A 26,946-nucleotide genomic window follows, 5' to 3' on the forward strand; every position below is an offset into this window, starting at 1 on the left:
GAGTATAGATTAAAAAAATTATTCAACAGCTTTCTGATCTGAGGCGTTCCTTCCTAAATATCGGGGTAAAACTCAGAGCCATGGTCCATGCTCTGCAACATCGGCTTCTGATCAAGAGACGACATCCTGCTCAGCATTTCGGCTGACAGCGCGTAACTATTGCCCGACTTCTCCTCGAACCAACTATCTAGTGCCCTTTTGCAATCGAAGCTGGCAATGGGCGGCCCATTAACGGCAATCGTCAAAAGATCACTCAGCTGCTCCAGCGTGAGCCGAGAGCGGTTGTTTTTGCGCACTCTCTGCAGGGCGGCGCGCCCCTTCTCACAGCAGGCCGATGAGGTGGGAAGGACTTTGAGGATCTGAACTATTTTATTTAGGAGGGGGAATCTCTGTTTGTATTTACAAATGTGACTGAGCAAGTCTTTAAAACCATTTTTGGTATAATAATCCACCTTGAGTTCTCGCCACTCCATCAGCAGACTCCCTCGGGTGTCCATCCCCTCTCTGCAAACCTCTCTGGAAAATGAAGGGACTGTCTCCAGGTGTTCAAATATTTGTACCATATCCTCCTTCCCATAGCTCATGAGCTCATCAGTGCTTCTGGGCCAAGCTGCAAGGTCAAATACCTGACAGGCCTTCACAAATGTTCGGCTACGGGAATCGAACCTTTGGGCTAGGATCACCTGGGTCTTCTGGCAGATCTTTTCTCTGATCGACTGGAATTTGGCTTCAGCCACCCGTAGGTTTTTCACAGCAATGCCATTAAAGCTTTCGCGGAAGTTTTCCTCAAATTCCTGCAAGTACTCCCCGGGTGAGTCTGCTAGCCGGCTGATCTCCTGGATGGCCTCCTCTATTTTATCGTCCACCTGTGACACAAGAAGGTACTCCCCTTGGAAGACATAGGCAAGGCGTGAAAGCACAGCAATCACGTCCAACAGGAAGTAGATGAGTTTAATCGACTGGTAGTCCATCAGGAACTGCAGGAGGGCCAAGGCAATGGCAGAAGCATCCGCCCTTTGGGTCTGGCCGCTGACGTCTTTGAGATGGGCCACAACCTCAAGGTAATCCTTGATTAGAGCATTGAGGACATTCTGCTCCCCTATGATCCACTTCACTGCTCGAATGTCCCCCAAGAACTCGGTCTCCTCACACAGAGTGGCAGCAGTGACCCTCAACTCGCACATGAGTCGAGGAGAGTAACGATAGAAACTGAGCAGTTGCTTCAAATTGTTTTCTAGCTCCTCCAGGCATGGCAGTTCCTTGCCGCTGATTGCATCCAAAATTTCCAAGTGGGGCCTGTGCACCATAAAGGGCAGGCAGAGAAGCCAGGGTAAAGTCTTTCTGATTGTCATGAACAAGTTGGCTCTCAGGCTGGCAGTAATGTTAGCACCATCGACTCCCAAGCCAATAGTTGGCTTCTCATCCTGCAATCGTATTCCCAGGCTGGAAAAAGCCCTGTCTAGTGCTTGGAGATAACTGTCTGTTGTTGAAAAGCCCAGTTCCTGAAGAGAGAGGAATTCAGTTGCTGGAGGCCCATCACTGCTTGTGTACTGTACATAAACTGCAACCGTGTCTGCAAGCAAGTCATCGCTCTGCCCATCCAGAATGATGCTGAGAAAAGGAGACTGTCGGATGCGTTCAACCAGGTCCTCTCGAAGAGCCCGGGCGATATGGTGGATTAAGATTTGGCAGTCTCCCTCGTTCATGTATTGATCCACCACCTTGAGTTCACACTTTCTCAGTAGTTCTGCCAGAGGCCGAAAGTCATAGTAGGGCCTGCCCTCCAGGGCCAAGTGGTAGGCTGTATTGAAGAGCAGGGTCATATTTCGGCACATCTCTTCTGTCTTCTCTGGGTGCATCCTGAGCTTGTAAAGCTGCAGGCACTTCTTGTGGAGGTTGCTCTGGCTGTGAAGCTTTATTGTGTGTATCTTGAACTGCTTTGAGCCAATGATGAAGGCTGAAGTCCGAGAGGATTGCACTGTGTACTGCCTACAGACGTGGCACCACATTTCATTCAATGTCGGGGAGTACCGCAGAAACCAAAACTTTTTAAGCCACTCTTGCTTGAACCGCCGTATCCTCCGGCCCGTCGCAGAAGACATCTTGGAAGGCTCATCTGTAGCAGCAAGCATGTCATTGGAAACCGATTCATCAGCAGAATCCACCTCTTGGTCATCGTCCTCCATGATGGTGGGAACAGAGATGATGCTTTCTGAAGCTGTAAGAAAAAAAAAAAAAGGAAAAAAATGGTATTTACAAAGTTGTTGAGCTAGAGAAGCATCCCACTGGTGACAGTAGAGCACTGCCTGATGAGCTGGCCACAACCTGCCCTCTCCTGCCCACAATGCTCTATGGGTAAAATTTGAATCATGGCTTTGAAGGGAAAATAAATCCATGTTTCTGCATATGAACCTTGTCTCCAACATGCCACAATGGACAGCAAGAAAGGACACTACATCTGGCCACTTGCACAACACATGGTGTGACCCACACAATCCCTTTGGTGAAGGCTCCTGGCTGCTCAACAGTACATTCCTGGAGGAAATGAAATGTATCTTCAGAAACCGACACATGGTTGTGTTAAGGCAGTGGAGGAAACAGAGAGGGCTTTCCAACAAGGGACACAGCAGGACATCGTTTCATACACGAAGAGCACACATTTCAGTGTTACCACAGAGTCATTCAGACTTTCTTGGTAGCATGTGAGGCACTGCGGAGGGGCTTCCGCTGAAAGAGAATGCATCAAAAATACAGCAAACAAACTGTCTGCAATGGAATGTCTTTTTTATTGGCAGTGCATTATCGATTACAACGGCAACAAATAGAGCAAATTGTCATACAGAGTCTTTCCCAGACAGTGTTTTCCACTGTGCCCACGGCTGTGCCAGCTCCTGACCCACCCGGTCACAAAACCTGACAACAAACCTTCCATGGAACCATGCGTTCACCTGAATACTCGGAGCAAAACACTTTAGATGGGTACACAGCACACAGGCATCTCACTACTCTCCTTAGGCAGGGTTTGGAGAAGGCTGTTACTCGGCAAGGCTTACCTGTGGGGTCTGAGAACTCTTGGAGCTCGGGTACCTGGGGCGGTAGCACAGGTGGCTCAGATAACTTCCCAGATCTCAGCATGTCTAACTCAGCCTGCAGCTCCCGGATCTTCTTCTTCAGACGGATGCAGTTGGGGCAGAAGGAAGTGGTGGGGATATCGTGGGAGTTGCCTTGTGCAGAGGCCAGTGACAGCTCAGTCGGGCTGTCTGCTTTGAGTGACAGGGGCTCCTCTTCCTCATCTTCAAGGATGCCCACCTCTTTGGCTGAGCTGAAAGAGGAACTGTGGGGGACCTTCCACTCCCCTTCACTCCGGTTTCTGCTGAGGTTCAGGGAGCTGTGCTGCATGGCACTGCCACACCTCTCGAAGATGTCTTCAGCCTGGTATTTAGATGCTTTTCTGATGGAAAGTGGCGTACTTGTTGCTAACTGGTTTTCTTCAAATTTGGCGGACTCCAAGGAAGCCTCCAGAACGTCTTTGAAGATGAGGTCAATCTTTTTCTTCTTTGTTTGGGGGTGGGATTCCCCCTCGTCACAGCTGCGCTTGTAGGGGCTCTTCCCTTGCTTTAAGTTGGCGAACTGGAGTGGCCCCCTTGCATCCTCTTGATTTTCCACATTCTTTTCTGCCTTTTCCCTCTGCAACTTTTTCTCTCCTGGAAAGGAAAATGAGGGGTGGGGATTATCACCGGGAACCGAGCAACATCCCTCAATCTAAAACTCAAATGAAAAAAGAACAAAAAGGCAGGCTGAATCCCTGCAGGTCTGCACGTTGTGTTACAAACCAGGGAACTGACACAACTCAGTAGAAACCGAGGCTCGTGAGAGGAGGAGCCCTGCTAATGGGCATGTCTGCAAAAACAGAGACAGTCCTGGGTAGCCACAGCGGAGTAGGACCCACACACTTTAAAGAGAAGAGAAACTACAGGCAGCTTGTTTAACCTAAAGGTATAACCAACCTGCGCTAGAAGAGGACTACGAGGTGAATGACTGATCGCAGTGGAACCTAACACCCAGAGCCCAAGCGCCATTTCGGCTGGCTGGAAGACCTGTGCCTGTTTTGACTTGGTAAAAGGTATCAAGTGTACAGCAGTGCAGTGAGAGTTTCGGACCATTTCATGACAACGCCAGCGTCTGTGCACGCCATGGCACAAAGTTTGCAAGCCCCTTTACTCCTGTTTGGTTTGGAGGCTGCTCCAAGTAAAAATAACTTGCACTCTTAAACCCCAAGGTACTCATTGTCAGCTGAGCTACAACGGGTGAATGCCCTCTAAGGATGGGACATCTAGTTTGTCCCAGTGGAGTCTAAGAGAGTGGCCATTCAGTGACTAAAAAAAAAAAATAATAAAAGCAACCTCATACAAATTATTAATTGCTTAAAATAAAGGGAATAGCCAGATTTCCTTACCTGGAAATTCAAAAGACGATAGGTTTGGCTCAATTTCCATCATTCTTCTATCTTGTAAATAACTTCAAGCATTGATGGCTTCCCAAACAAGACGCTGCTTTATGCTGATTTTTGGTTTTTTTGGTTTTTTTTTAAGTGTATTCATGCTTTCATAAGAACTACAGAGCAAAAGCTACCATTCCCTCTCTAAGGAGAGCAATGCTAAGAATGCAGAAAAGATGCAAGACTTGAAACAGTTAGAGCAAGGCACCGTAAAAAGGGCTGGCCTGAATGGCAGGGATTTTGCACTGGGTTTTGATGCTGGATGGCAAACCCAGCCACTTCTTGGGTGAATTTGTAACAATAGCTCTCATTTTCAACACACTGACGAGAGTTTCTACAGGTAAAGCTTTGAGACTCTGTCTTAGTATTTCCCCTGTTAGGGACTATAATGACTACTGGCAAAGGTAAGGGTTTAGAGAATGGATTCTTCTTTTTCGGTGATTTTTCCCCCCACCTAACCAAGTGGTTCAGCCCTGTGGAAAAGCTAGAAATCACAAGTCGCTCTCTCTTATTATTGATCTCAACTCCATTGATGAGGCAGGTCAGAAACTACTGACAGAAACAAAAGCCGGGAACCATGTTATTTTTCTGTGAGTTAATAAAGCGTGCCACTTCACTTGACAGGCTCACCTGCAGGGGATTTGAAACCTTTTAAATAGAAAATGACTCAACAGATCTTGGTGCCACTCCCTGGGCAGTGCTCTCCCAGCTGAGACTTGTGATGTCTCACAAGTCTAGCAATGGCCCAAGCGATGCCCCATTTTAACAATATCTCTGCGCTCCTTTCACAAACACAGGCTGAGCTCAGCTTGCCGCAAGATCAGGACACCGAGACGGCAGCGGGTTTCTAGGACGGTCTCTGCAGCCACACGGGTTTCTACCTGAGTGTATGGCAGGCTATGGCAGGTCCTGAGGAGCCCAGAGGCAGATCTTCACCACACTGGTAGCACAGAACAGGCTGTGAGTTACCATTTCAGCTCACACAAACCATGACAACACAACAAACCATGACTAAAGGCATGTCTGTATGGCAGGGCGATTGTTTGTAGCCTTGGTGCCCCTCCAGAGCAGCTGCCTCAAGGGCACAGCCTTTCTCTTGTCGTACTTTCAGAAACTACTAAGCCATCTGGACAACTAAAGTGTGCATGGGATGCAGCAAAATCACTGCAGCCTGTACCTAATCACTCAGTGATGTTTATTGTCGTAAAAAAGCACATTCACAGCAATGTTAATTCAGAAGTGGGAACTGCCCCAGTACAGCCGTCAAGACGTAACACTGCAAATGCATAGTAACTCCAAGGTGGTGGAGGATAACCAGCTTTTTCAAAACATCTTGTCCACCCCATGATTAAAGAGGAGACACCTTTTACCAAGTCAAGGCAGCAACAGCAGCTGTGTAATAATATACACGGGAATCTTAATTAGAAAGTTATATTTAGTGTGGCTGCCCCTCTGAGGCCCTGCCATTCTGTGGCTAGGCCTGGAAAGAAATGCCCTTAATTAACTTCAGGTCTCAGCATTGTATAGACGAACAGATGCAGTAAGAATTTTTGCCTTCCTCTGAAGCTTCCTGTATGGCTGACATTACAGTGACCTAAAGGACCACTGGGTTTGTTCCAGCATGGCTAGTCTTAAGATAAGACAACAATTTTTATCCAGGGAAGAATCAGTCTGACAAGGACAAAGCCTCCTGTACATGGTACACGCACTCTAAGGTTGTGAGACTAAGGAGTCTCTAGCTGATGTCACGTTGATCCCAAATTATCTTTCTGAAGAAAGAGGAGATAAATTAAGCGAAGAAAATGGACATACAAACACACCGAGGAAATCTCTCTTTCATATGCACACAAAACCAGCCGGAGCTCCCTCACAGTCTGCTCACAGGAGCCAGAGAAAGCAGCATGTTCAGAAGAGAAACCTAATGCCTGTCTGTGGGACCACCAGCTTGAAAGTCTTGTGACAGGGGATCTTGTGATCCCTGGGCTTTGCATCAGGCCCTTGCAGCACATACGCGACATGACACGACATGACACGACACATGACACAACACAACACAGCACAAATCTTTCTTTCGTGATCTCCATGACAGTGGTTAAATTGTTCTTCTTGTACATCCATCCATTCATGCCACGCAGAGTTCTCACCCAGAGGTTCTCTGCTTCTAGAAATGCAGCTTTCCTTGTACAGCCTGAGCATCATATTTCACCCACCGCACTGGGTCCAACAAGTGTGGCAGCCCAAGGGGATCAGGGGAGAAGGTGGAAAAGGAGAGGACTCACCGCTTGTGAGATTTCTGTTGATGGTCTCCTGGGACATACTATGCAACCGCTTCATGTAATCCTCACTGTACCAGACCCGCAGCTTCTCCCCAGGGCGGATGTCACGGCAGGCACGGAAGTAAATCCTCTCGCTGTGCTGGAAGGCCATCAGGTTCTGCTCCCTCTCCTCCCGGGAGATGATCACGTACCTGAGGGCAAGGTGACAAAGCAGGTGTAAAGTACAAAGTTTTCTCCTGTGCCCCTCCTTGTACCAGAATGACAACCACGATGAAGCCAGAATGACCTTCAGAGAGAGCCATCAACACAGCCATGCTGGAAAGCATGGAGTTATAAGTAATGGTGTGCAAATTGCCAGAGATACAGGACAATGAGCATGGACACCCAGGGAACACTAAGCCAGTGGGTCCATTTCTGCTGTGGAAGGGATGACAGCAATGCACATCCAATCTGAAGGAATATCTCTGCCAGTAATGGTGACAGACTCTCATAGGCAGAAATTTCTTTGTCTAGTGATGGAAACAAGGGCTTCTGGATTCCCCACCACCACTTTAACATCCCAGGGCCTCTTCCCTTGTTCTCAGGAGCATCAGGAATGTGTCAGGGTCCTTCTGCCTGTCTCATTCCCAAAACTACCATCTTCTTTTTTAGCAGAAACCAGATTTCCTTGCTTCTGTCCTCTCAGACAAGCAGAATTGAGATACTCAGGGCAGAAACAGGGACACCTAATGTGCATGGGGGCTTTCACTGGTTGTCCAAAAGGAAACCAAGAACAATGACAGTACTGGAAGCTTTTGCACTTGGGCGTTCAGCGGGGTGTGACATAAAAATACAAACAGCCCTGCAGGTCTTAGGAAAGCTTAGTGCCACGTTGTGGGGTTCTCCTGGCAGTGCTGACAGAAAGATTGCTTTCTGGGAATGGAGTTTGTTTTCCTGATTTAAAACAGCTAAATTTCAGCTCAACAGATTAATACATTAATACACTATTAATTTATGCTCCAAACAACTGGCCCTCTGTGCAACTTGGTAAGAAGAGATCTATAGCTAGGATCATATTATTTGCTCTCACACTCCCTGTGTTCTTGCTAGAGGACATGGAAAAAGCTTGGTAATACCGGTTCCAGCTGCCACCAACATAAGCTTGTAACACCCACCCAGAACCAGGAGGAGGCCCTGTCACGTTATGTAGACCCAAGAGCAGATCTGAACACGGCTAAAAGCTTTTTCTTCTGCCATTTGCCTCTATTATTCAGCACTCCCTGCCATAGTAACATTAATGAAGGTGAGCAGCATATGGCTCCTCTGACATCTGCTGCTACTAGTCCTTGCCCAAACGTTCCTTTATAGCTCACAGGTATTTCTCAGCTTAAGAAATCTGTCAATTTTTCCTTGAACGCTCTCCCCTTCTCTGGCCATGTGCATGCACAGATAAAGGCACAAGCCTACCTGCATATGTGGTCACACCAACACACACACATAAGGTGACAAACTTGGTGAAGCTTCTCGCAAAACACAGAAAACAAGTCTGCAATGTCTCAGACTGCCCAAGGCTCCAGCAATTCTGGTTTTAATGTTAAGCAACCGTGCATGTGCCTGCAATCAGCCGTATTTTTCCTAATGTGTGCTACCCAGGATGTTCTGCAAGCTTCAGTAATTATTCAAACAGCAGGCTCTGCCACTGCCAAAACTAGCTGAACATTGGCTTTTGTTAACCCTTATTTTACTTTTGATCACAAAACAAAGGAACCTTTAAACCACCACTTTGTCTATTTGAGAAGGAACGGAACGCCTGGACCAGCGTGGTGGGAAGGAGGTTCTGCAACGGCAGGCAGCTGTAAGCCAGGCTGTCACTTCTGGGTGTCAGCAATCTCTCCACAAAAGGTGCATCAGGCATTCAGACAGCCATGAGATACACAACCCTTGAGACTCAGCAATGTGCTGTGGTCAGTCTGATGCCCGGCAGCACAGGAGATCCTAGAGGACACTCTCCCCAGTCCAAGCAAAATGCCAGGATGCTTCCTAGCACCAGCTAAGGAGAGATGCTGTGGCTGCTCTTCATCCCGCTGCCCAAACATCAGTCAGAGCAATGACAAGATCAGGCTGCCCCTGCGAAGAAGCCTGGTTGCCTGCAAAGATTTATCACCCTGAAGTCACTCACAGCTCCTTAATGTAACATACAGGACCCATATCCCCACAGCCAGTGGCACTGAGTAATTCACAGGGCAGTGGCAGGACAGTCCGGTGCATTCCCAGCAAACTGCGTTTGACAGTGACAATTTAGAAAATTCTCTAAAACACAACTTTACGTGGAAAGCCTGGTTAACTATTCCCATGGGGGCTCACTTTTATTATGAAGTATTTTATTAAACATGAGCATGTTTTTTCTGTTTGCTGCTCTCCTCCTGCCTCTAAAGCCCTCCAAGTCTCTGCCTGAGAGCGTCCTGCAGCTCCGGCTGCTCCCGGCACGGGAGGAGCGCGCAGGCTGGAGGGCGTGAGCTGCAGTACTGCTGCAGCGCTGCAGCACGCCGCCCAGCCGCCCGCTCCCATCCAGCGCCCTGCAGTGACCGGCGCTGCCCATTTCTTTCCGCAGGAGGTATGCAGAAAGGTCTTAACAGAGAGTTGTGTTTTGTAGCCACAAACATGTTTCTTCACAGCTGCTGGCAGCTACTAACTGGTTTATGCTGCTAGAGAGGAGGCTTTACATCTGTGATGCTACCCTGAGGTAACGTAAATGGGGATGAGATCATTCACATAAATGAATCGCTTTCAAACCAGCACTGCTCAGCCCCGGCTGCTCCAGTGACCCCAGGGGCACAAATGCCACAGACAAAGGACTGCATAAACCCCAAATTCCACCTGACTAAGGGTCTAATACACCTCATGCTGCTGCACACCATAGGTTAGAGGCAGGCGCTTTCCCAAGGACAGAGGAAGTCACGCCACAACACGGCAGTGCGCTCGGCGAGGCAGGGGCACAAACTGCCTGCTGAGGAGAGGACAGGCTGTACCAGTCTGCCTTCACTGACATATCTTTCTGAGGCTGAAGCGCTCACGTCCTGAGCAACCCTTCCTTGCGAAGGCTGGAAAACGGCCAGTCCTGATGACAAACACTCAAGGTGAATGGAGGCAAGAAGGCTACCTTGGTTTAGATGCCCAGGACATGCCTGTCTAGGCAGACACAAGCACTGCATTGCAGACGGGCATGGCCCCACTTGCACAGTGCGTTTTCCAAGGGACTGCGATCCCCAAAGGAAGAGCAGGGTTGGGACTACCATTGGGGTAGACCTGGTCACCCAGAGCTGCTCCCACTCCTGCAGACAGGCATTCCCACCACCTGCAAATATGTCATCTCCTGTCCTGCTCAGTCCCTGGGACAAGCCAGGCTCAAGAACACCACAGATTCTGCCCAGGCCCAGTCATTGCACCAATGGAGACTATTTAGGACCCATTTGCAGCTATTTGGGCTTGGATCAAACCCATGGCTGCCGGAGGCACAGCTCCTTGCTCTGCAGGGGCACCTTTGCTACAGCCTTTCTAGCTAGCAGCAAAAAAGCATCCTTGTCTCCCTTTTTTCTAAGCCACAGCCTGCTCTGGACACCAAATTTGCAAGTTTTTGGATGGCCCAGCGAGCACACCCAGAAAAACACCGAAGCATTTTTTGGCAGTTGGGACCCTTCCTCCCCAGGAGGGGAATGGAGCAGCCAGAAGAGACAGTGAGGAGGAAGGAGAGCCCCACAGCTGGAGGGAGGCTCAGGCTTCTGCCCTCCCTCCCCACAATTTGCCCCATGCCCCTCCGCTGCTCACCCTCTGGCTGGCCCCAGGGGTGCTCCACTGACGTTCTGCCAGGGCAGAGCACTGCAGAGAAAAGGCCACCGGCCTTTCCCAAATCACTGTTGGGCGCAGAGCCAGGGCAGGAGATCCCGCACAAGAGAGCTGCCACCAGCCCAGGTCGACACCACAGGGTGCCATGCCCACAAACCCTGCCTCAGCTCTCCGACTGCCGAGTGCCCTCCAGGAGACCCAGCACCCGTGACAGGCTTGTTACCGGTTCAGGCAAAAATTGTATGACAGAAACAAATGACTCAACAGCAGCTGTGTTAAAAGTGTTAGATATTTATTGCATTCTTAACAAAAATACTTTTAAAGAGAGAATTTTTTCAGCAAGTACAAGACATGGAGATAGCAGGGTCGAGCACAGCAGTTTGCTTTGACACGGGCACTTACTTCAACAGCCAGTTAACATGATGGGTGCAGGAGGAAGTATCCTTTGAGAGCCAGTACAGAAAAGCCACTCCACCGGGGGGGTCTACTCAGGGCAGGAGATACGTCCCCAGATCTGGGCCAATCTGTAATAGTCCACAGAGGAAACTGGGGGAGATATCAGGCAATTTATAGTACAAGGTCCTTTATCCTGACCAGAGCCCAGCCTTTGGGGGTTTGACATTGAAGGCTGCGCATCCTGCGCCAGGACAACAGGGTTCTCTCTCTAAACGCATCTGTGTGGGCAAACTGATGGCAGCGACGACGCCAACTCCCTCCAGTGCCCAGCACCTGTGGGAGTCTCCTCCTCTTGCAGACCTGAGGGTTCCTGGAAGGGATCCCCCTGGATAACATCAGAGGAGCTAATCCTACCAGTATATCCACGGGAAAACATCACTAGGGATTAAATATTATAAAAATATAAAATACTCCTAATATATAGCAGCAGCAGCACTGTATTGACTCAGAATGCCTTTAAAATATATCATAATTTTTTCAGTTCTCTGTGATTCATAAATTAGATTCACTTCTACCAAATTTCCCAATCTTTCCCTTCAACTAAGAGAGACTGGGACTTTTGCACAATACAAATGTTACACCAAAGTAAAATGACATCCTCAGCGGAAGGTGAGCAAATACTGCCCTGGTCTGGCAACAGCACTATGAGGAATGTCCTCTGCAAGAAACAAGCGTGGGTCATTCCTCAGAAGAAAGGTTTTTCTCCTTGCCAGACCTCCACTTCCTTGAGCGAGGGCCTTCTACCACACCACTAAAAATAAATTATTTGAATTGGAATTACAGAATAATTAAAAAGAAGAAAGGAAAAGAAATGACATAGCAGACATACAGTGAGCTTTCCAGAAGAGACGCTAGTGCACTATACTTTCAAAGGACAGGCCAGACAGATTAAAGAAGATCCTTCAAGATCACATAAAACAAGCCATCCTTCTGCTATACTGCGTTGCCTATGTTCAATTCCTGCTAAGTTTATACAACTTTTTGGCCAACTCTGTAGTCCACACATGGCATGAGCATGCACATTTCTATTAATTTGGATAGTTTCCTGAAACCCACCTCCACATACAACAGGACAGCCCGGAGAGCAGCGGCATGCTAACTGTGTGTGGGTAACACCTTGGCCCTTTTCCCTGCTGAAGCATTATCATGATAATGGTCCAGATTTTTCCAGAGATGAGGCAGAATGGTAGGTGCGGATGTGCAAATCAAGGAGAAGACAGACATTGTAAAAAAGCTGCCACATATGTTATCACTACCTGAGGTGACATTATTAAAGCCTGGTTTCAGAATTGGGGTTGTACCTGAGAACCTCATGCAGCACTAAAGCAATTCAAATGTTATAACCCAGTTCTTTCTTGCATCTGTATGGGGAAAGAAAGCAGTATAAAACCAACATGTCTAAGATTTTAACCTATATAGCTGTGAATTTAGATTGCAAACGCTTCACGACAGGAGAACACAGTACAGATCCCACCCTAAAGAACACTCAGTAAATGCGAAGTAACTGTACTGAAGTTGACAGAATTACAGTGATACAAAACCAAACTGTTCCCGAGGTCAGAAGCAGGCCCTATACCTTTCCTTGTTTCTGTGCAGTCTCTTGCGTTTTGAAGAGAGTGAGGTGGTTCAAAACTGAAGATTATAACATGCAAGAAAATAATACGGTACAATTCTCTTTAAATAATTGTATTTTAACTGAATTGTGAAGGGTAGGTAGGGGTTCGAGACTGGAGCAGACGAAGATTAAACTCTTTAACTGCATGTAGTACTGAAGGATGATCCAGGCACATGCTAGCAGCCCTTCTCAGCAGCCTAAAACCACACAGTGCTTGGACCTGCACTCCTGTCCTCAGCATCGTGCCTTCTTCCCTTCCCTGCACAAGCTCTGCTTTTACACCCCTCTCCCCAAACCTGTGTGTAAGTCACAGTAAGACCTAGATTGCCCATTATTGCTCAACGCAAGATAAAAATAATGAGCAACGAGAGTCTTTAGAGCTATTAAGGATGTCTCTCTGCACAGTGCATATACTCATTTGCAGGAAGATGATGGGAAGGCAGTAGTAGGGTAAATTTGTGGGTTGATTGCAAAGGGAGCTCTGTAGTACACTGTCTCAGTAAATAACATTTCACAGGCACGAGAAGAGATCAGGATAATGATTCCTATTGCATCTCTTAGCTTATAGAGCATTCAATGCATGGGGAAGCCAGTGAAAACTCCTAATCTCTATGAACAGAAAGATGTCCTAGATCCCAAGCTCTATAAGATTTGAGATTCCTCCTTGCCATTGCAGAGGGCCAGCCCTACTATTCAGTTGCCATAATTCATACTGCTCTGTTAGCTAGCAGGAGGATGGATGGGTTGGGGCGGCTGTTGACCTTCCCCACAGAGTACCGATACACATGGAGAGGCCATGTGCGCATGCAGCAGCTCAGGAAGGGGAACCCTTCTTTACTTTATATGAAGCAGATTAAAAATGCTGTTTTCTCTTTCGTGACCTGGTTGTCCGCACAGGAGGAGTCTGTTTTGGGGGAGTTTGGTTAGACTGTGCACTGGGCTCAGGGGGCTGCTTTGAGCAAGCTGCTTGCAGATGAGACCCCTGCATGACACTAGGATCCTGTATCCTATGGAAAGCCTGGACCCCATCACGGATTTCTGATAGGGTCTGGCACATCTGGCCAACCTGGCTGGTGAGGTCAGCCATCCTCTGACCGATGACATGCATGCTGTCTGCCATGTCTCTGTGAATAACCACCAGCTCCTGGCAGAACTGCCTGAACAGGTCTGTTTGCTGCATGTGGGAATGGAGAAGCTGGCGATCAAAGCTGGAGAGGGGTGGGCTCCTTGCGCGGGGGTGCGAGGGTCTGCAGGACGAGGTGGTGCGCGGGGATGGACGGTGCAGTTCCTGCCTTTGGCTGCTAGTTTCCGAGTGCTCTGATGAGGAAGAAGTGCAGAGGAAGGAGGGCCTGGAGAGCTGGTTGACTCCTGCACCGGCCCTCTGCAGCGATGAGAAGGGGTGTTCCCGAGAAGTGCTTGGCACATCTTCGTCAGCTTAAACAGAAGAGGAAGCATGAATTATTAATGTGAAATCCCTCACAACTCTGACTTCTGTTTCATGGCATCTCAAAGTACATGGAAAAAGGGTTTTCCCCTCCCCCCAGTCTGCCAGCTGAGACAAGCCTGTAGCTCCTGATGCTTAAGTCAACATGCATGTGCTGCAACGTTAACATCTGGGTGACAAGCCTAACCATAAGAGGCCTGAAGAGTGAGCAAACACAGTCAACCGAGGAGGAGTCCAAGCTGCCATGGTATCCTGTACACAGCATTGTTCATTACTAGAATATGAATCCATTTCAGACAGTAGCAGTGACTCCCCTTCCCCAAAACCGTAAGTAGCTGGAATCCTCCAACATTTTAGAGGGACAAAGGTTCCTGGTCTTTGATCTAGTGTCAGAACACTCTGACACGTTCAGCTCCTCATGCCAAAACCCTGCTCCCATGTAATTTCTTACATCCTCTGCACTGAGAAAAGCACAGATGTAGTACTTGCTGCTTGCAAAGTCTGTACTGCAAGGCCACTATGTGGCCTGGCATCACTAAGATAACCAAGCAGTCAGGTGTAGGAGCAACAGGACCCTATATTAATCGGGCAAGTATACCTGATGCAAAACCAAAACCAAAGCAAAACACCATGGGAAAGTTCTTATTAGTCTGATAAACATCTAGTGATGTGCCAGTTCACAGGTACAGGCACATCAAGAGTAAGAAGAGATGATACTTCACTTGTTGCAACTTTCCACTATCTCCTTGCACAAGCTGTATTCATTTTACCTCTGAAATAGCATGACTGGCTTCCAAGATGGATGCAAAGAATGATCAAGTCCCGTTTTGTCAGTTCTTGAAGATTTTAGTCCTTGCTTTCCCACTAACAGTGTTACTTCAGATATGAGGTAAGACCTAGTGCCACTCATGAAATGTCAGTTGGCTCACTTCCCAAGAAGTTACTCCCTCTTTCTCTCTTTTGTACCCCTAGAAGCTCACAGACAACGAAGCTTCACCTCCACAAAGAAAACCGTATGCACACAACTGGGGAAAGAACCTGCAAAAAGCACCTTGTGGTTCAGCACTGGAAGGTGTCTTCAGAGTTGTGGTATAAGAAGATTAACTCAGAAAGCAGGGCCAGTAGTTTCTTAAAAAACAGTGAAGAAGGGAGTCATTATTATCTACCTTTTTCACAGCACTTGTGCTGAGCCTTCAGACCACTAGTGAGAAACCATTAGTGGCCTGGCCTCAGAGCATAAACACCAGTGAACACTGAGCTCCCCCCCCCCCCCCCCCCCCCAGCCTGAGCCCTCTTGGAAGATGATTACCATGCAGTGATCCATTAATGACTGGCACATGATTTTCAGCTTGATAGCATTGCTGTTTTATTGGGGTGCATGCAAGATGGAAGAACTCCAATCCTTTGCAAACGCTTTTTCACAGACTGGAGGTAGTTGCACTTCAACTACAGATGTTCCCTCGCTTGTAGGATTTGTTCAGACTTATGACCCATTGAGAAAGTGGAATCTGAACAATGTCTATCCTTAGAAGACTGTATGGAAAAGCACTAGATAAACAGATAAAGAAGATGATCTTAACTTGTAAACAGCTTTCCCTGAATCCATCTCAACACCCCGTGATCACCAGAGCAGGCTGTCTTGAAACCAAACACAGCAGTAGGACTGGCTTGACGGGCAACCCAGCATCTCACAAAACACACAACGCTCTTCTGGTGTCAAACTGAGATATCAAGCATAAGACAAAGAGGTGTTAAGGCAATGATACTTACAGCTTGTTGACGGGCTGTCAACCACGTCCAGATCCGCTCTCTGGAAGCCGTGCATCTGGCGTGACGAATGCAGCGTCGACTCGATGGCTCTCTCATGGGCGGTCAGGACGATGGCCGAGGGCCGCCCCATGCTGCCAGGGCTGGAGAGGGACCTCTGCATGAAGGCCAGTTTGTCCTTGGTCCTTCTCTTCATGTCGTCCCATCTGTGTTTAATGTCCTTTACAGATCTGGGGACCTGGCTGACTGATGTGATCTGCCTGGCTATGCCTTCCCAGATCTTGTCCCTGTCAGCATGGGATAGACGCACTGTCTCCCTCCCAAACAGCATGGCTTCATTTCGGGTCACCTCAGCGACCAGAATGTCCAGTTCTTCCTTGGAAAACTTGGGCTTCCTCTTTCGTTCAGCCATGTTCCTTGGGTTGAACATCCCACAAAGCACAATTGGGTAAAAGGAAATCAGCGCAAAGCATCCCCCTGCATCCAACCTTTTGGCCAGCGCGGCACTGCGGCAGAGGAGTTCGGTGGGATCCAGGTCCCCCCACCCACAACAACTTCTCAGTTTTCCTCAATCACACCAGGAAAAGGCAGCTGTTTTGTTTTTAAGAGGCAATTTTCAAGCTCAAGAAAAGAAACACCAAGTGACACTAGTGTGAAGGAGCCTTCTCAGCTTTATAGTTAAAATGAAAATTCATGCTTCATCTGATGCCCTGACTTACATATGAGAATTCCAGTACCGACACATGTCGCTTGCCACAGTTTGTGCACAGCAAAAAGCGTGAAAACTCGCTATCAAATTGATGAATTAGCTTCTAAGATGACATTACTCGAAAATGGGTTCTTGAGGAAATCTAGAGGCCTGAAACCTGCCTGGCACAACATGCAACAGAAACTTTTAAACCACCCTTTCTGTTAAAGCTTGCAGGATGTCATGCAGAGGCTACACCAAATTGGATTTTTTTCAGGGAAAAAAAATTTCAAGTAGACTCATGGGCAATTTATGCAATTTGCTTTTCCTAAAGAAAAGTCCTTTCTTCAGCAGCAGGGGTGCTGCACAGCCAGCGTGTGCTTCACAACAAGCTCTTGTTTTACTCAGAAATGGTTGCCGTTTCTTATTGTTCTCAAAAGGAATGAGGCCACCCACTTGCTTTCCCTGGCTAGGCTTTGCTGTCACTGTTGCTGACAGGAGCCTGTGCCCAGTTTCTGGTGCTTCAAATGAACAACTCGTAGCCTCAGTCCATTGAGAAGAAGAGGCAGTCATCCTGAGAACAAGCAGTTTTGTCCAAAGCGGGTAGGGGTTTAATTTTTCCAGGCACGGTCAAAGGAAACTTTAAAAATAAACAAAACATTAGTCCTAAATATGGCTTTTTACTGGGGGTGGGGAGAGGAGGGGGGGAGGCGGCAGATCTATTCAATAGGGAAGGAGAACACAAACTGTGTGAACATGCAGTTCTGCACATGAACAAGGTGGGCTTACAGACAGAGGAAAAATCTGCAGCCTGGGGAATGGACACCTGTGTGTAAGCATGTAGAACAGCACTGAAGAGATCAGAAGGCCACAGAGGAGCAGAACTGTTGGGAAAACTTAGTGTACACCTTGATTCGAATTATAGCAGAGCAAAATAAAATGCCAAAATCGTTACTCTAATGCTACATGTTAGAAAAGACTGCTTTTACATGTCTTCAAACAATTAAAAGCAGGGATGTTGGGGACCTTTTTGAAAGGGGTCAACCTTTTTGACATTCATGTCATACAGTTCTTAATATTTTAAAAGGAAGTTCTCAGGTAGAAATCTACATCAGTATGGAGTTATGGTGGAGAAAGCAACACTCATCTGAGGTAGACGACTTCAGTGTTAATATAAATTACTCTAAAAAGCTGTCAATACAGACCTAGAAAACTAATCTTTAAAAATAATATTAAGATGTAACATACTAGAAATAAGACATCTTCGTGGTTACGACACCTAACAATTGTAGCTCTGAAGTGACACCGTAGGAGGGAAAACTTCTTGGCTTCCCCATGCATTATCTTTCTGCTTATCTAGATATCTACTAGTAATAGCATCTTTGGTTTCATTTAATTTGGGACCCATTGTTAGCATCTTTGCAACGTCAGGGGAATAAACTCTGGCTGGGATAGCTCTTTCAAAAAATTACTTTTAATCTTAAAATCTTGGCTGGATGTGGCAAACTTTAGCCACCCCAAAATACTTTCTGGAAAGTTGGTATAAGCAAAGACCTTAGCAGTTTCTCCACTTGTCCCACATTTGTGATGGCCCTGCTAACACCTCCTCAGAGGTAGGTGCCTTTCAAGTGCTGCCGTGGCCCAGCAGAATAGAGGTGGTTTGGGATGCACTCGTGTGAAAGGTGCTTGTGGGCTGCAGACTAAGGAAAACTTACTTCTGTAAGTAAGTTCTTCTGTAAGGCAGAGTGACCCTTGTCAGATGTCATTCTTGTTTCTCCTTAGTGCTGTTACACTGCTGTATAATGAATCTCATTGACACCGCTGCCCTCCATTGGGGTAAGTGTCAGAAGCTGTTAACCTTGGTTAAAGCTGGAAAACCAGCAGGAAATGCTGCTCAAATTCAGGCCACGTACAAGAAGAGTTGGGAGCTAAATGCACAGATGCATTTCCCTGGAACAAACCGAAATGCATCCTTGAGATGGTGTCTTGGTGGAGCTTCATTTATGGAGGAATAGAAGGAGCATTTAGGGAAGATGGTAATGAAATGATGGAGAGCCAGTAAAGCACTTGCTACACTGACCTCAAGGAAAAAAAAGGCAACCCAAACTTAAAAGGAAAAAGAAGTTCTCCGAGCTTAACACTAGAAGGAGGACAAAGGCTATGTGGAATATTGAGCAAGGGACCATTTACTGTTTAGTTTTTAACATTCAATGAAACTGGGCTTCATGTATATTCTCCGCAGGTACCCACGACTGCACAGTATCACCAGTGCCTCCATGTGTTGGAACCAAACCTCTGCTGACAAGCTGCTCTGCTGAAAAGGAGTGACAGTATTTTGCGAAGTGCTCTGGGTAGAGGTGCACTTGCAGAATAGAAGTCTCTATGGAGCTGCTCAGAGACACTGGCGGGGTCAGGAAACCTGCACCCCCTCTACCCTACTGGGGTACTCTGGTACCCTACTGGTACCCTACCCATGGCTGCTGCCAGTTAGCAAAGCTGCACCAGTGGGGAATCTAGAGACCCTTTTTGCTCTTCCCAGACAGGGTATTCCATCAAGTGTATTTAGGACAGCCTGTGGTAGACCGGCATATTTATATTTCAGGGTTTCTCCCTCATTTTCTCCAGCATGACTTGGGTCAAAACTATTTACGGTAATTTAAGTATTCCAACAGCAAAATCACCACAGGAAGAGTAATGAGTTCTGGCCAGTTTTAATCACAAATTCAATTAATGTTATGTTCCCAGCAGGCACATTAACCTCCTCCTTATAAAAATGCAGACTGTGTTACTGTCAGAGATCTTTTCCCCCCTCATGCATTTCCTCTAGCATGCAGGATGTCCCTAAGAGCAGTCACTGGCATTTGGAAGTACCTCTCTGGAGATGCTGTGTGGGTTCTAGCAAGCTCCAGAGGAGCCCCAGCTGTGAGACTGCAAATTTACACCTCTGCCCAGGTCAAGCTGAAAGTGCAAGACAGTACAGCTATTTCTTTAAAAACACATGAGACGTTGTAAACTATGTGAACAGTGGGTACTTAATGTTATCACCCCACAAAGATATCAACCAACTCCACTTTTCTTGGCCTCTAAGAAGCAAGCATATAACCACTTCAGAGCCCTGGGGAAAATTTTTTTACAGAATCCCTTTGCTTTGCATAAATTTCGGTCTGTAATGCGTAAGAACATTTGCTCCACTTCCAGCAAGGTAACAGAGGCCAGTTACAAAATGACTTATGCATAGGCTAGTGGCTTTTACTCCCCCTGAACACATGGGCAGACACAGTAACCCTGACTTTTAAATTTTTGTTTTTAAAAGGTCCTGTAAAGTCAAAACAGCAGCTCAGTACTTAAAAGATCTACTGATCTAAGTTGGTCCTGTTTTGAGCAGGCCGTTACAGCACCTGACCAGAGCTCCCTTCCAAGCTCTATGATTGTATGAAGATCAAGTCGCAGACATAAGGAGTATAACGCACAGTCTTGCTCCCCATGACCCCTTTGTTACTATGTTTGGAGGGGAAAGGGGGCAGAGAGGAAGGCAAAGGAGAAAGAAGTGAGGAAGTCTTGCATCAGCCTTTTCACAAGGGCTGAGGTAAAGGATGAATTTGAACAGTGCCAAAAGCCTGAGAACTCAAGTACTCACATATAAGAAGGGATACAGACTATAAATGCCAAAAGTAGCCTGGAAACCCCATACACGAGGCACTTCAACAATTCGGTTAGGCGCCATCAGTTTGCTGGTACTTCCTATCCTGCATCTCAGTCTGGGCCAAGTGACAGACACATAGAGGAATGTTTCCTGGACTATTTGAATTACTTTCATTTTCTGGTCAGATCCATTTTTTTTAAAAGGTCCCCAATAACTGAGTAACAGAAATTCCTCAGAGGTAACCAGGAACAACGGCTGGTTCTGTGCAATCCTTCAGAAGCCCCAAGAACTCCCATCAGCAGGAGTTCATGGTTTGTGTCCGAGAAAGCACCAATTTTGCCTGAGGTTTGCTGCGATCCATGGCAATCAGCCACCCTGAGTCCCCAGAAAAATAAAAAGAGAGGAAGAGGTTTGCACACATCCCAGCAGGTCAAAGCCATGGAGTTTCATAAAGTATTGGAAACAACATCGCTTTACTCTGGACGGAGATGAAGGGTGCATTATTCTTGCACCAGTGGCCAGCTTAGGAGATCATACTCCCAGCATCAGGAATTTGTCTCGACTGACAGACTGACAAGGGAAAGGGCAAGAGGATGTTACCACTGCCATGCCACCTGCTACGCTTCGTATTCCTTCCTCCCTGTCATCCACTGCTCTGGGTAAACAGTCACCTGAAATTAAACCAGCAAGTCCTGCAGTGTACACATTGTCCTCAGTGGGAACATGAAAATGGAGTCAGATGTGGTAGTCAAACAACAAAAACAATAGCCAGATCTACAAGGAGGAGAGAGGAGTCAAGCTGCCCTCCCCACGCCATACCCACCTACCCAGAGGGTGAGTAGATCTGCTTTGCAAAGCACTCCATCTGTGAGTGATGGCAAAGAACACCATCTGAAAAACAAAAAGAGCGCTGTCTACAGCGTCCTGGAGGTATGGCTTCTGTGGATAATCTCTGTGACAGGTAACGTCCTAGCACAGGATATTGAGTGCACCTCTGTTTGAAAGGTGCTAACAAACAAAATCAAGGCTTTCTGAGGACTACTATCTCCACTTGAACTGTCAGTCAGACTCTGTATAATACTGCTATAAGAAGCAATTTTCAAGAGTAAAACCAGAAAGATCAGTAGGACTGGTATAGCCTGCACAGGTCCTTTGATACACCCTTCCTCAGAAAAGTTGCAAACAACCCCTTTCCACAAAAGCATAACCTCCTTGCCTTTCAAGGCTGTACAGAATGGCCCAGACCACACTTGTCTTGAGGTAAATAAAAGCTTAGACAAGAACATTCTGTTCTTTGGTGCTGCGACCATGAGTAGCACCCATTTAAATGCAGACATCAAGACGAAGAAGAGTTCATCATAGGATTTTTGCTTGCCAAGACTGTTTTTCCCCCCAGCTTCACTATCACCCACATCATATAAAGATCCAGACCTAAGCAGAAAAAAATCTCACTCTGATTTTTGAACTCTGCATTCTTTACTTTGAGATATATGTCCCCCTACCTATCTGTCCACTGTACCACTGCTGCTTTTTGGAGTAAGAACTCCAGCCTCTGCCCAGGTCTAGCGTTTTCTCTCATCCAGTAGTGAACAAGTGTAACAGCTAGAGTTCTTACAGAAAAATTGCATCCTTTTGCTGAACTTTATGAACGTAAGTGTCAGAACAGCTGCTATCCATGTGAAGACTCAAATGGAGCAAAAGTGGTGCAACCAGCTTTGACCAGCTAGGTCAGTCTTGCATCTACCCGTACTCCACTTTTCCCTTAGTGAGTGAGAACTGAAAATCCTAGGCATCCAGGCCAACAAACCAGTCAATTCCCACACTGCTTTACTCTTGTATGAAATGCCTTCTTGACAACAACTGCTTCCAAAATTCACTCCTGAAACCAGGATTGGTCCTAATGTCGGATGGGCCACACTATGCAGCAATGCCCCATTCTTGTGACTCACCGTACGCACAAGGCACTTCAGTGCCTTGCCTCTGCCTCCAGAGGCTGCAAGAGTGACCCACATTTTGCAGATAATATGCCAATACTTGAAGTACTGCATCACAGTGAAACATGTTCCCTTACTGCTGTAGTTAACAAACCAGAGCCAACCCCACTCCTGGTTCAGTACTGACTGGTATTTGGGTTCTACTCTGTTGAGTCCTGGGGCCGGCAGAGGGAGCGCAAGCACATGCATGATTTCTGTATTTGGAGCTGCAGCAACTCACTCCATACTTCTCCTAACACAGTAAAGTTGACACTACCAATGACAGCCACCACAGACAACTGTTTCAAGTGAAGCCCAGAAAGAAAAAAAAAAAAAAAGAACCTCTTTCAACGTCTGTCAAATGGAAAAGGACAAAAAACCCCAAAGAGAATTAAATGTTACCTTGGGGATAATGCAAAGCATTTTGCAGATATATGAACATAAAGTAAAAAAAAAAGTAAGAACAATGGAGTGAGACCTGACAGCATTTGTAAGAGCGGATAAACAGCATCATCTTTATCATTTGTCCTCCTTCCAGAAAATAGCCATCCTCCGTACACACATCCTTGTTTTAGTCCCTTTCACTGAATCTGACTCCAAAGGATTCTAATCACAATAAATGCTGAAAGAGCAGAAGAAGGGGTTGTGGCATTTTAGTTTTTCTGTCACACAAAACAACAAGGAGTGTTTGATGGCCTCTCTCTGGAAGACAGAGCCCCAAAAGGGAAGGCAGAAGAGAACTGGACTCACCTCATCCAGTTTGCTTTGGTTTCATCTGTCCCATCGATGGATTTATAGCGGTGGTTCTTATCAACGATCTGTGCAACAAGAGAACAGATGCAGTGTGTCAACTATGTGGTCTTGACAGGAGAAGGTCTATGACTCTCAAATCGCTGCTTCAGTTCCAGCCTCCAGTCAGGATATGAAACTACGTCATGAATCTCAGCTCTCCTAGTACTACAGGCTGCTGCTCTAGATATGTGTGCGGAGGGTACTCTGAACTGACAAAGAGGTATTTTCCTAGGTACAAATATCCATAACACAGAACTATAAATGTAGCTGAGAGAATTGTTAATGGTCCTGAGACATGAAAGACTAACTTCCCTTTTAGGACAGGGCTGAGACACATATTTATTTTACAGACAGGAAAGCATAAGCAGCATTTCATATGAGCAGCTCTCAATTTTCTTCCCACTTGTAACTCAAGTCCCATATGTCATTTCTCATAATAATTAGTAGTGACATCTCTATCTTATAGGCTAACCAAGGCCTGTAATACTAGGGGAAAAAAATACGGGTTTTGGTGCATGGCCAAATGTAGATCAGTTCCTGATACACTGAATCTCCTCTTTCCTGGCCTCCTGGGCCACCTTTTCCGTTGAAGTGGGCTGGGAGGGAGTGCTACAGGCCTATGAGAGAGCTCTGCAATCTCCAAATACAATCCCTCCTCTACGCTCAAAATGATGACCAGAGCAGACAAAGGTTCTGGAGGAGTCCTAGAAGTTGAGTGGAGATGGAAGAACATGGCAGAAGGGGTAAGACGAAGGAAGCTCTGCTTCCTACAGCTGTGAACTGAACTCGGGTGCCATGGCACCTGGTCTCTTTAAGATGCTAATAATTCTGGCAGGTCGATGTTTGCCTATTGTCTATGTGGTCAGCAGAAGATCTTCAGAGAAGGGGGAAGATGTCTAAGGTCTGGTTCCACAGGCCAGTGAGTCCCCCAGCTCTGAGCTGCATGGCTAGGGTGTTGTTGGGGAGACACGTCACTCACCAGCCACGAGAAGAATCCTGCGGACTTGTCCTGGCTAGAGATCTGCCCCTCATACGGCCCGAAGATGTGACCTTTGGGGATCACCTCGTTCATACAGCGCACGTCGTTCTCCCCATTGGGCTCTTTCACCACTTCCATTCCAGGTGGGATGGTGAGCGCTGCCCGGTCAGGGATGCCAACAGGCACTGGGGTGTCAGACACAAACACCGGGGGGCCGTGGTTTGGGCACTCATCCACGAAGTACTCCTGGCAGGACTCACAGACTGTGGGTATGAGGGGAGCAGGGGTTAAGCTGGGCAGATGTGATGGCCACACAGGCCATCGTAGGACACACAGCATTCAGGATAGCACGCCCCAGCTCCCCGTCCTCCCCTGAGCCTGGCCAAGCCCCTACACCAAAGCCTGACTTCCATGCATAAAGACACTTCACTGGCTGCTCTCAACAAGGGTTCTGCCCCAACCCACACCTGCTCAACCAACTTCTGTGCTTGCGTGAGCCCTGGTGCCCTACACAGATTTGCCACCGACAGCTATACACACAGGGAAAGGCCCCGTCACTGTCTGCAGAGACAGAGGCTGGGGGCTCCTTACAGATCCCTTGTTAGCAGCAATGTCCTCAAGCCAAAAGGTTTGATTCCCCACACACCAGAAGGGAACTAGAACAAACATCCCTGAAAACAAACACCCTCATCATACAGCCTTTATTCTGTGCTTGCGAGAGAGACAGCATCCCCAGGTACTTGGTCTGTGACCAGACAGGGACTCAGGCCTATTTGATATTTTGTAGGTGTGCCAACGTAACTGGCACCAGTTTTCTTTCCCAGAACATGGGGGAAAGGAAAGAGTTGTTGTCCACATAATGTTCCCTGCACAGTTTCTGAATTCAAGCCTTTGGCTTTTGCAGACTCTTGGGGTTTTCCCAAGTGCATTTCCATGTTTCCAGCACTCTTTCCACATACCTCCCTACCGCTGCATAGCCCCATGACGGACAAGCTGCTTTTGTGCAACAGCTTCCCTATCAACTGTGCTGGTCTTTTCAGGAGCGCATGCAAATTCGTCCCTGGCTTTTTTCTTCCCTGCTCCTTCCCCCAAACTGTCAAGGCGCCAACTAGGAAAGACCGGAGTCTATACAAGTGGAAGCACTGCTTTTCCCTCACTCACAAGACACTTACACCAGAAATCCACTTGCTGAAAGCTCTTGGTCATGATCAAATCCCGTTTCCCTTTCAGTTTCTTGGGCTCCACCTCCATGGACTGCGGGTCAGGCCTTCCAGAGCTGGCAGGGAACAACAGAAACATGACGTTAACCTATCAAGACGCTGGGACTGCACACAGAGAGGGTAAGAGGCAACGAGGTCTGAACAACTCTCTTAGTTCTCACACCTCCAGGAGAGAAATGATTCAATTTGCCATCCAACCTGCCAAAAACAGATACCTGAGATGGCCTAAGGCTAAAGGCTACAGCAGGTAGTGACTTCAGTTAGAGCACCTCCATGCATAGCACACACCTGGCACGTCCCACACCGGGCAGGACAGTGGCAGAGAGGATTCGCACCAGCAAAGAGGCAGCACCATTCTGCTACAGCCCAGGAAACATGCCGCTCAAAGGCAAGGCAGCACCCTCAACGCATGCCAGCACCGCAAGGCCTGATGTGAACTAGCACACGTAGCAGATGCGCCTAGCACACGAGTCGGTGACCATCCCTGTCATACACCTCAAGGCAGACCTCGCAAGGGAGGGTTTTAATAACTTTGAGAGGTTCAAGTGTATCCCTCAAAACCAACTTTAAGCTGTGGAGGGAGATGGAGGGAAGGAGGGAGAGTACATCAGACCAAAGCTCAGCCACGTACCAAGGCTGTCCATACTCCTGGTCCCGGCGTGGAGAGCAGGCCTCTGTTTTTATCGTCACCATCTCCCCTAAGGAAGCTTGAGTCTGGATCAAACAGTCCTTCAAGTTTTCACTCATGTTCTGAAAAAGAATGAAGGAAGGAAGGAGAAAAATGAGTAGCCAGGAAAACACAACCTTCCTCCCCCAGGCCAGGAGGCAGCCAGCAGAGCAGGCTTCCTCCTGGCAGCAAGAACCGCCATCACACGCTTGGGCACCTACATGTGCACATAGGTGGAAACTCCTTCCTATGCTGGGGAGGAAAGAGCAGTTCAGTCACAGGACAGGTGAAGAGCATGAGACACCATGGAGCAACATGAGGCACAGGGAATCTGAAGTATGCTCCACAGAGCCGATGAAAAATGTTGCGCATGGAGTTTAAGACTGATGGGTGGATGTGTTATGGAAACATGGGTCAACGCTAGCTCAGAGCAGGTCTTTGGGGACAGAATGACAAAAAAAGAGGAATGCAGGTCATGGCATGAACCAGGATCCATCTACCAATGTAACATATGCCAGTCTCCATTTGGGAACAGAGTGTGGTATATCCTGCAGATGGAGCTTTCTGTGTGCTCCGGACACCTCTGACAAACAGGTAAGTGCCTACAGCACCCAGCCAGACTCCACCAAAATTGCACAAGTCCTGCTCTCAATCTTCCCTGTCCCTTGTGATGAGTGGAGCAAAGCTACCATCACCCTTCTGGCATGCAAGCTGCTGTAGTGAAAATGCTTTTCTCAGCTCTATACAAGAGCCAGAAACCACTTAATGATGTTTAAGGACAGCAAGCTCCAGAACGGTAACACTTCCCTCCCCTCCCCCCATGGGATGGTGCTGACAAGAAAATATTGATAAGGTGTGTGATGATAATTCAGAATTTGTTTAATTAACATTTTTGGAAGGGCCACTAAGCTTCAGAGCATTCCATCTTGAGACGAGGAATAAAGCAGAGTGCCGCTTGTCTCCTCATTGCATTTGTCTTAAGACTTCCTCCAAGGCACACAAACTGGCTGCTCTGAGGCACCATACCAGATCAGCCAGACTTCACAGCTGCTCCCCGCAAAGCCCCCTTGAGATGCCCCTTTCCATGTCCTCTGCCTAATGGCACA

The 26,946-nt window shown here is 47.4% G+C and overlaps 1 protein-coding gene across 1 annotated transcript; it reads right to left on the bottom strand.

Moving 5' to 3' along the window:
• Window positions 1-53: 53 nt before the first annotated feature.
• On the bottom strand, window positions 54-25,920 carry PRDM11 (PR domain containing 11). The gene is made up of 7 exons (XM_010285524.1): window positions 25,805-25,920; window positions 25,126-25,229; window positions 23,954-24,216; window positions 22,933-23,000; window positions 6,778-6,965; window positions 3,054-3,704; window positions 54-2,218 (listed from the first exon to the last, which is right to left on the bottom strand). The coding sequence occupies exons 1-7, from the start codon at window positions 25,918-25,920 to the stop codon at window positions 54-56; spliced, it is 3,555 nt and encodes a 1,184-aa protein (XP_010283826.1).
• Window positions 25,921-26,946: the final 1,026 nt, after the last annotated feature.

Source organism: Phaethon lepturus, unplaced genomic scaffold (assembly GCF_000687285.1).
Source record: "Phaethon lepturus isolate BGI_N335 unplaced genomic scaffold, ASM68728v1 scaffold23664, whole genome shotgun sequence".
NCBI lineage: Eukaryota > Metazoa > Chordata > Aves > Phaethontiformes > Phaethontidae > Phaethon > Phaethon lepturus.

What these genes read in the sequence shown, in the direction of transcription:
- PRDM11 (XM_010285524.1), bottom strand. Translation starts at nt 25,920, where the DNA reads ATGAGTGAAAACTTGAAGGACTGTTTGATCCAGACTCAAGCTTCCTTA. An exon ending in CAGGAGTATGGACAGCCTTG is followed by an intron (nt 25,230 to 25,804) that starts GTACGTGGCTGA and finishes GTTCCCTGCCAG; the next exon opens with CTCTGGAAGGCCTGACCCGC. An exon ending in AGAGTTCTCAGACCCCACAG is followed by an intron (nt 2,219 to 3,053) that starts GTAAGCCTTGCC and finishes TTTTTCTTACAG; the next exon opens with CTTCAGAAAGCATCATCTCT.